Source organism: Vitis riparia, chromosome 17, assembly GCF_004353265.1.
Source record: "Vitis riparia cultivar Riparia Gloire de Montpellier isolate 1030 chromosome 17, EGFV_Vit.rip_1.0, whole genome shotgun sequence".
Classification (NCBI taxonomy): Eukaryota; Viridiplantae; Streptophyta; class Magnoliopsida; order Vitales; family Vitaceae; genus Vitis; species Vitis riparia.
This window is the reverse complement of record NC_048447.1, coordinates 6,273,457-6,284,156: the sequence shown is the minus strand read 5'-3', so window position 1 is coordinate 6,284,156 and position 10,700 is coordinate 6,273,457. Positions and strand designations below refer to the sequence as shown.

The following is a 10,700-nucleotide window of genomic DNA, read 5'->3' as shown; positions in this document are numbered from 1 at the left end:
CTAGTTGTACAATATTATTTCATTGAGTGGGAAGTTTTAAGTAGTTAAAGGAAATTTATGTAATTTCTTGCCTAAATATATATATATATATATATATATAGTAATACTTGCATATTTTATTTCTAATTCGTAATAATTAAAATTATATATAGGGGTTGATTGGGAACATAGTGAACTGTCATTTCTATTACAATTAAGATTATTACATATTAGAAGATAATTAGAGCAAGTATGATTGTTGATATCCATAAAAGTACCAACTAATAAGATCTATGTAATATCTCTATGTAGTTGAATATGTCAATTGCAACTAAGAACATTATAGCATAACTAAATAACAATAAGAAACTAAATGGTGATAATTACGAGATTTGACATCGCAAGGTTTGGTATATCCTTGAAGAGCAAGAGACTCTTGAAACACTGAATCATAGCATGCAACAACCTGAACAAGGAAACTTTGCCTAACATAGAAGAGATCAGGAGACTTATATGGCTTGGAAGAAAAAGAATTCTTTAACTCGCATTACATTGTTAAGTTGTATGCAATATAATCTCTTGATTGAGTATAAGGTATACAAGACTGCTCATGAGATGTGGAAAGCTCTAAAATAAAAGTATGGTGGACTTTCAGCTATAAAGCTGAGAGAACTTGTAATGAAATTTGGAAATTACAAGATGTGACCACACCATACAATGAAACAACATCTTAGGGAGATGAAAAAAATGATAAGAGAGCTTAAGACATCTGGACATGGCCTCACTAATGAGCAACAAGTTGAGATAGTCATCAGATCTCTACCAAATAGCTGGGAACACATGGTGGTGAATATGACATATAATGAGAGTGTTAAGACCTTTGATGATATAGTTCACCATCTTGAATTGCAAGTCGAACGACTTGTGGTTGCTAGGCCTAATGAACAAGCTTATGTAGTTGAATCCAGTTCATGCAAAACTTTTGACTTTAAGTCTAATAGAAAATTATTTAAGAAGAATAAGAAATATGATGATGCTTCAAAGAAAGGAAAAACTAGGGCACACAAGAAATTCAAGCGTGTTAAGAGGGATAAGAGCAATTTGAAATGCTACAATTGTGGCAATAAGGGTCACTTTGCTCGTGAGTGCATTGAGTCGAAACAGGTATGGTCTTGTTCAAATAACTCATATGCTTATGTTTCTAGTTATGTAATGTTAACCGAATCTATTCCTTTGTGGACTGTAGACTCAACCGCCATCGACCATATAGCTAAAGACTGAGGAGCATATGTAGAGTTTTGATGAATTAGTTTCGGTACAAGATGGATCTATGTAGGAAACAACTTTAAAGTTGAGGTCAAGGGTATGTATTAGAACATGTAAACTGGAATTATGTAGATGATGTACCCTATTCCTACATGGTGTTCTTTATGCTCTAGATATTCGACGAAATTTGGTCTCTGTGTTAGTGCTTCTTGGTTTAGGGTTTCAATTTTAATTTTCATGATTCGATAATGGAATTGTATTTGGGAACAACATACTATGGTTCTGAATTTATTTTGAATGGTTTTATGGTTCTTAACATTGATAATTGTGTGCTGTCTAATACTCATGATAGTTATTATTCGTTGATCACTACTTCTAGAAATACATGTGATAATGTGATCATATGGCATCTAGACTTGGGCATATTGAACAATAAAGAATGAATAGACTAGTTAGAGAAACTCTATTAGGTCAATTAACTAAAATCAATATGTCAACTTGTGAATATTGTCTAGCTGGTAAGACAACAAGAAAAACATTTGAAAAATGAATTAGAGCTTAAATACCATTGCAATTGATCCATTCTGACATTTGTGGTCCTATGAGTGTTAGAGGAAGGCATGACGCCTTGTACTTCATCACATTTATAGATGAATTTACTCGTTATGGTCATGTTTATCTGATTTATCATAAATCAGAAGTATTAGATTGCTTCAGACACTACATTAATTTAGTTGAGAATCAGTTGGATAAGAAAATTAAAACGTTAAGAATAGATCGGGGTAGAGAATATCTATTAGAATAATTTAAAAATTTATGTGATGAAAAGGGTATTAGTAGACAATTGACTATTCCCGAGACTCCACAACAAAATGGTGTTGCTAAGAGAAGGAATAGAACATTGTTAGACATGGTTAGGTTAATGATGGCTCAAGAAAATCTTTTCATTTCATATTGGGGAGATGTATTGTTGACTGTTGCTTATGTACTTAATCGAGTACCCTCAAAGAATGTTGCATTTACTCTATATGAGTTATGGAATAATTGAAAGCCTAATCTTACCAATTTGCAATCGTGGGGATCAGTGGCTTATATTCACAATCCTTCTCATAAATATGGAAAATTAGGTCATAGAGGAAGGAAATGTATCTTCATAAGATACAATGAACACTCCAAAGGGTATGTGTTCATAGGTGAGCATGAAGATGAAACAATAACTGAATTAGAATCATGAGATGTCACATTTTTAGAAGACAATTTCCCACGTACAAGTCAAATTGATAGAGATTTACATCTTTATGAAATGATGGATCGTGACATAAGATCTACATTCAAACAACAATTGATGCTTGAACCTAGTGGGAGTGAACTAGTACCTATAACAAGTACAGTAAAAGAGTCGATGTTGAGAAAAAGTTCTTGACAAATTATTCCTCGACAATGATTTGAGATTGAAGGGGAAGTTCATATTGTTACACAATATGATGATGTTGATCCTAAGTTAGTTTAGAAGGCTTTTACTTGTCTAATTAAGGATGAATAGAGAAAAAAAAATGGAATAGGAATTAGAGTCAATGCGAAATAATCAAGTTTGGGACTTGGTTGATTTGCCTTTAGATCTAAAAGCTATTGGGAACAAATGGGTTCTTAACATAAAATGAAAGGCAAATGGATCCATTGAAAATTATAAAGTTCGATTAGTTGCTAAAGGGTATACCCAACAAGAGGGTATAGATTATGAGGAAACTTTCTCTCTAGTAGTTAGGTTTGTCTCAATTTGCCTCATTTTAGATATTGTAGCTCATATGGATTTAAAGCTACACTAAATGGATGTTAAGACAACTTTCCTTAATGGAGAATTGAATGAAGAAATCTATATGGAACAACCAGTAGGCTTTATTATCCAAGGCTAAGAATGCACAGTGTGTAGGTTAAATCGATCGATTTATGGCCTTAAGCAATCATCCAAATAGTGGTACTTGAGTTCATTGTGCAATAACGTATGTATGCTACAATGTGTACAAGACCAGACATCTGTTATGCTGTTGGGATGGTTAGTGTTTACCAAGAAAATCCTGAAATGATGCATTGGAAAGCAATAAATAGAATTCTTAGGTATCTAAAAGGCACTAAGGACTATTTCCTTTGTTATGAAGGCAAAAAATTGCATCTGGTGAGTTATTTAGATGCCGATTAGGCAGATGATCTAGATGAGAGAAAATCAACATCTGGATATATATACTTGTTGAACAATGGTGCTATCTCATGGAGAAGAAAGAAACAGACTTGTATAGCTTTATCAACCATGAAAGTTGAATTTATTGCTTGTTTAGTAGCAATTTAGGAAGTTGTATGGTTGAAAAGATTTTTGCAAAGCTTGGGAATAGTCAAGGATGTTTTTGGGCCAACAACAGTTTATAATGATAGTCAATCTACGATCGCTTATGTAAAAGACCTAAATTATCATGGAAGAACTAAGCATATAACTACCAAGAATAATTTTATAAGAGATATCATTGCACAAAATGATGTGATCTTGAAATATTTACCTACACATGAGATGGTTGCCGATCCATTCACAAAATATCCATTTTGAGAGACATGTTTTCTATACATGTAAAGTCATTAGGACTGCATAGGTTATAATTTATGTTGATTATATGACATGGATAATTATTGATTGTAAATGATCAAATGAGATGAGTATTTTTTATTCATATCATTGAATATGTAAATGGTACTTATGCATAAATACTCTTAAATGTATGTCAATAGGTAAAAGTTGGCTCTTTCACATGAGCAACCGCCCCAATCAATATGTATACTGATGATAATAAATGAGTAAAAAGTATACAAAGATAATTAGTGTCACCTTGATTAAGCATCAAGATGAGGTTAATAATAAATGACATATTGACTGAATGTAATCGCCCACAATTACATTTGCTTGTTTGAACTAGACTTGAGTTTTAACATAAAAGGTTTGAGAAGAACCATAGATGTGAAACTCAAACAAGCTGTTGGTATGAAGCTCTTAGTTGAGGTTCGTATGATGCTAATTTGACATACACTCTCTAAGTGAAGAGAAATCACCATAGCATGTACTTCATACTACATGTGTTTGAAAGAGACTAATAAGGAAAGTGAGTGATTAATCCCTACATCCTCACTGTGTGAGATCTTTAGGGCTTGTTATAATTATAATAGCCAACTATTGTACTTTTTGTATTTTTGGCTATATTTTGAGGTGGAAAATTAATGTTGCTACTTTGGTATGTTTCCGATGGAAATAAAATAATTTATCCTTATGGGACATATTGGGCAAGCAATTAATTTGAATATAAAAGACATGAGTTTAAAAGAAAGATTTTTTTTTGAGTTCCATTGATAAAGATGTGTTCACGGTCAACTGGTTATATTGCTTTTGTAGCTAATATAATTGTGAATACATTTATAATGTTGTGTAGGATGTAGCTTTAAGGGATTAAGTGTATACATTAAAATGCAACTAAATAAATTTGGGGTACAACGAGACATGATTATAATTGTTCACTCATAATTTTTGGGTTAAGCTATTATGTATCCCTAATAGGTACATAACTTTATAAGCTTTCAAAATTGTAGATGTGCTCATATGGTCACACAACCCATTTGCCTTTATAAATCACCTTCAAAAAGCTGAGAGAATGGACTTGGATAATTATTGATCGGTTGTATTAGCCCATCTAGTGCAAGTGGGAGATGTTGGAGTTGGGTGGGTGCCCAAGTCGGGTTGACCCAACTTGATTCAATAAATTAAAGATTTGGGGGGAGCAGTTTCTAGGAGTTGGAATTGTCAAAAACTGCCTAGAAACCATCCCACTAAATATATATATAAAGATTTCTCTCTCTCTTGAACACCCTGACTCACTTTTATTTTCTCTGAAAAGAAAGATAGAGAACTTGAAAAAAGGTTCTCTGAAGAGTAGGTAAAAGGTTTTTGTGCTGTGAAACAAAGTGGTTCCTGATTTGACTATGGTTCCATTCATGACTTAGGGGTTAAAAATTGAACGGTGAAACAATTTTTTTTATTAGATCCTAGATTTTTCAAAAGGTAATTTGAAGATTTCCTACAAAAGAAATTAAGGATATGGAGAATGGTACAAGTAACCAAAATCTAGAAAAAAAAATCCTTGAAATTTTCACAAGCAATAAGGTCAATCTAACTAGGAGGTGTATCAACTCATTTATGCTAAGCATTCATTGGAATGAAGCATTGTATCTAATGAGTACAAGTAGAGCACCACGTGACAATGTAATAGTATCTTATACAAAAATCTGTAGAAATTCAAGAACTAAGGACCACTCTTCAACAACAACAAGAGGATGTTACTACTAGCCTAAGAAACTTGGGGGTAAGTTGTCTTGAAATGATCTATTTTTTTGGCTTCTCCTCTAGCTATTTCTTAATATTATTATATGCTTGCAGAAATAAGTGCTAATGCGTAGTTTGATTCTTCAGAAACTTTTGTAGCTGTAGGATGTCTTAGGGGATGCTAAAGAGGTTTAAGAAACTAAAGAGGCTGAAGATACCAAGGTTGATGCTAATGATGAGGCTTGGGTCTCGTTGTTGCCTTGGACTTTTTGGTCTTTATCAACTTGTAAGAAAATAAAGGCTTATCTTAAATGAGAAAAACACCTAAGAGGGAGGTGAATTGGTTTTTCTTTTTTAAAAATTCTTTTTAAATACAACAAATTTAAGCACAAGAAAAGCAAATATAAAGAGATAGAGTTAGAGAAATCAAACTCAGATTTTATAGTGGTTCGACACTTCCTTGCCTACGTCCACTCTCCTTAAGCTCCTAACCGAGTAAGGGTTCCACTAACTTGAAGCTTTAACCAAGCTTCTAATCACCTTTACACTTTGATTCCGGCTCCAACATTGGTTCTTACACAATCTCTTAAAGTTTCAACTCACTTAAAGGCTTTAACACTCAATTAATAAGAATGAATCTCTCAACTTAGCTCAACAATAGCTCAAATACAACTTAAGGCTAGGATGAATCACAAAGGTGAACTAAAGGACATGCAAATGAAGATTTAATGTACCAAGAAAATAATGAGAGCTTTTAAGGCAAGAACAAAAATGGGTAGACAAATAAATGCAGGTGTTCTTTTGCTCATAAATGAAGTGGAGCTCTCTATTTATAGGTTTCTAACCTCGGGTGCCAAGAAAACCAAAAAGCAGTCTCAACTAGTCGAGTTGGGGGTCGACCGATTCACTAGCCGTTAGAGCATTGAATGCTTGGCAGGTGATTGTTACCCTCGACCGGACCTTGACCGAAGGTCGATCGGGAAGGCAAATACCTCGATTAGGAAGAAAAGGCTACTGGAAGAGAGAGAGTTTCTTTGGCTCCTCTCGATTGGACCTTAACCGGAAAGAGGGAATCGGTCGATCAGTACCCTGGCCGGTTGAGCCGGTTTGGGCAGTGCCTTGACCGATTCACCATTTTTGGCCCGAAAACTTATTTTTTTTCTGTTTTTTTCTCTTCTAACGCTTAGGCAAGATCTTTAGGTAAATTAATATGCCAATTTTGAAGTGATTTGCCTAAGCTTTATTTGATAAAACTCGGGTTTTGAAGAAACTGTAACTTTAAAGAATAAACCGAGTTTTTCATAGATGCATGAAATGCTATGTAAAACCTAAGTGCACCCATGCATTCACTTTACATATGTTTCCTATGATTAAAGGTCTTTCAAAGGTCTTGATCTTGCATCCATTTAGTTCTTTGATGAATTTCCAAATTAACATATAAAATTCTTTATAATTCAAATCAATTAGTAACTTAATCATGCTTTGTCATCATTAAAACTTAATTAAGAGAATCCTTGGGCTAACAACTTGCAATGTAATAAAATAAATAGAATTCAAAACCATAGGAAACAATTGAAAATCAGTCAAATTGCAATTCATTTGTGCATGAAATGATAAATTGTTGAAAAAAGAAAAAAATGAGAAAACAGTATCAGGCAACAGAGTATAATCATAGTATAATGCTTTATGCATCTCATTTACCTTAGGCAACAAAGTATTCAATACTTTGGTCAAGGAGATGAAAGTGATGGCTCAAATGATGATTCAGAATGTACGGATGTGATGGTTCCAATCACTCACATCAATATAAGTCTGGTCCTACTCTTTATGGGAGGTGGGATGGGAGCAGGGAAAAACATATTCAGGCAGAGTAAGAATAGTCACAAAAATATCAGGTTCTAAAAAATATAAATTGATAGGCGAGAAACTTAGAGAGTGAAATCAGACAAAATAAAATAAAATGACTATTGGTGGAAAGAATAACAAGTGAATCAAAGAAAAATACCAAGTAAGCAGAAATGTAGGGTTCCTAATCCCGCATTGGCACGGACAATGGGTTTGGTAGTGGTGGTGAGTAGAAATGGGTTTGCAGTGGGGTTGAGCGGGAGAGAAATGGAGGGTGGGCTATATAATGATGAAATGGTAGCGGTTGATTGGTGTCACTAAGCCATATATAGTAGCAGCCACATTTTGTCCCGCATCAATAGAGGATTTTATAGCCGCTTTCAATTACTCACTCAACCATAGGCCCAATTAATCCTCCTACCGGGAAATTCCTTTTGCTGCAACTCAATTGGTGCCGCAACTATAGGCCTGGCACCTCATTTCATCACCTGCAACTCAAATACTTGTGAGGTTACATATACTCTTTCGTTGTGGATTTTGATGATCCCTCCTAAAAGTATGTGAGCATATCTCCCTTTTCTTGTAGTGCATTGAATTGATATTCATCATTGACCTATTACCCAACAGTTTTTAACTTTTAGATTACATGGTGGTGGTTATGTGAATGTCATGAATTTGAACCCCTATTTATAGAACCCAAACAAATATTGCATGGTGTGAAGTGGGGTGATAGACCTTTAGCCTAGCTTTAAGTTTTTGGTTCAATTAATTAATGGTTAGCTTAATGCAAACGTCCATGAAATCATACAATTCTGATCTTGCCTTCACCACTTGGTTGGTGATTGTATATGCAATGCTGCTACATAGAGATAGATACCACCATATGCACCAAGGTGAAAGATGTTTTTGTGGTGATGGATCATTCGAGACCATATCATCCTCATTTTTATCTAACAAGGTTCAATGTTTATGAGTTACAGTTGCCAGGCTTCACAAGAAATGAGCAAATTACAGTCAGTTCTGGTTACTAAAGAATCAAAGAAATGTCAGATATGTACACTGATACCCTGTTTGTACGTATGCACACAAGAGCAACTAGACTTACCCTTTATTGCACACTACCTGAACAACCACTCATATTCAAACTTGGACACCCAAAATCAGTGTCTGCAAACACTGGTTTTGGAGATTGCTACATATAGTTTGTAGCAGACACATTAACCTGAACAACCACTCATATTCAAACTATGACACCCAAAATCAGTGTCTGCAAACACTGGTTTTGGAGATTGCTACATACAGTTTGTAGCAGACACATTATTATAGAAAACATAGCTCATAGCCACACAGGTCCTCCACAACCTGGACTGTTTTATTAGTATTTAGTATCCCCACCTAGCTCACTTGAACACATGACAGGGCAGCTATGATCAGCATTTCCAGCAAGAGGCTGCCACAATAGGCTTTGATTTCCAGCCCAGCACCAAGCATCCCTTCTCTTCCATAACATTATACCCTTCACAGGCCTTAACTTTCCCCAGCCATTGCTTGGCCTGAGCCATCATCTTAATGGGTGCAGCCTGAAACCCGGCACGACTCATCCTCCTGCGCCACTGGTCCACCCTCTCATGCCGCTCCACCCTTGCTGGCCCTTCGCAACTCACTATATTCTTTATCTCCTCCCCAAAGTAAAACTGTTCTATTTTGGCGCGCCTAGTATCATACTTAGGTAGCATTGCTTCTAGGGAGTCAAAGATTGCAGAGTAGTAATGAAGTGCTTCCATGAACCTCCCAAGAAAGAAGGGTCCGTTATGGCTTGAGTCCTGCTCAACCAGGACTAAAACCTTGGGTGAGAGCTCGTTGATTTTCTGCAGGACCGAGTTTAAAGCTCCGCGGCTTTCCTTGACCACACAGTGCAATTGAAGGATGCTGTTGACAACAAGAGCTTCCCCATCTTCACGTTTGATGTCTTCAGGCCGAAGATTTTCCAAGTTGCTTTCCACTGCTGAAAACTCCAAGTTTATGTCCAAGTCCTGGGCGTAAGCCTCAAGCTCCTCACCTATAATTTTGAACCGGTCTACACAAAGGCCGACACCAGTGATCCTAAGACGGCGTGGTGGTCGGCCTGCACGATTGGCTAGGCTATGGATCAGCTGGCGCCATTGCTGACCATGTGCTAGGCCAAGTGTCATGCCCAAGTCAACGACATGGGCAAAATTCTCTCCCTCAAAGGCTTCCAATATTGAAGCATTGGCCACAAAGTGACCAAACTTAATATGTGGACAAATTTCATAAACAAGACGTAAAGCTTCCTCCTTTTTCTCCCAGGCTGTGTCCATTGAGTTGATGGAAGGTGCTATAAAACCAACTGCCCCAAGTGGTTGAACCAAAGACAGCCGGTCCGCGAGGCCTTGGACAAAGCAGGATGCCACACGCTGGAATGAAGAGCCGAAGACTAAAGCATTGGCTCGAAGCTCTGATAATAGCGATGAGGCATGTGTCTTGTCACGACAAGCCACAGCTTCAGCACAAGCAATGAGAAGCTGAACCAACCTCATCCCGTCCCCACTTCCATCTTCCTCAACTTCACCTTCTGCAGCACTGATCATGGCTGCTGCTGCTTCTTCCACAGCTTCAGCTGCAAGGTATCTTTGAGTATAAGTCCATATATGATCTCGAAAATGGAGCCTTGGCAAGCTATTCAAGCTATTAGTACTGCTACTGCGGCTGATAAAACTGCTGCTGCTGTTACTATAGCTTTTTCCACCACTATAAAGGCTGCTATTACTTCCGATGGATTCAGCTACACTTTGGGATCGTTTAAGCCTCTTGTGGTTTCTAGCTTCATCCGAGTAGTGGAACCAATTAGTAGCAGAACCATTCTGGAATATGGGCAGATAAGAGCGAGAATAGTAAGCCTGAGCCGAAAGGCTGGTATCAAGACCACTCACCTCATCACTCGTTTCTTCACTTAACAGACCAGAAGCCATTTCTTAGATTTTGCTTTCTCCTTAAAAGATATTCAACAAAGCTCTGAAAGACCCTTTTGCCTAGTAAGGTCCAGTTATATAAGAAGTGCTTCCTTGTTTCTCGATACACCCAAGGTATATACCTACTAAGAAACATTATTTTATAGATTGTTGGATGAGAAAGAAACGAATTCATAGGTGTTCCCCTATTGGCTAGCATAGAGTAATGAAATATCATATCCCAGCCTTTCCCTTCCCACGAACTTTGGAATTGTATTGCTGTCCCT

General features: G+C 36.4%; 1 protein-coding gene across 1 annotated transcript; it reads right to left on the bottom strand.

Moving 5' to 3' along the window:
- Window positions 1–8,874: 8,874 nt before the first annotated feature.
- On the bottom strand, window positions 8,875–10,434 carry LOC117904040 (GRAS family protein RAM1-like). Its single transcript, XM_034816568.1, has one exon. It carries the CDS (start codon window positions 10,432–10,434, stop codon window positions 8,875–8,877), a length of 1,560 nt encoding a protein of 519 aa, XP_034672459.1.
- Window positions 10,435–10,700: the final 266 nt, after the last annotated feature.

What these genes read in the sequence shown, in the direction of transcription:
- LOC117904040 (XM_034816568.1), bottom strand. Translation starts at nt 10,434, where the DNA reads ATGGCTTCTGGTCTGTTAAGTGAAGAAACGAGTGATGAGGTGAGTGGT.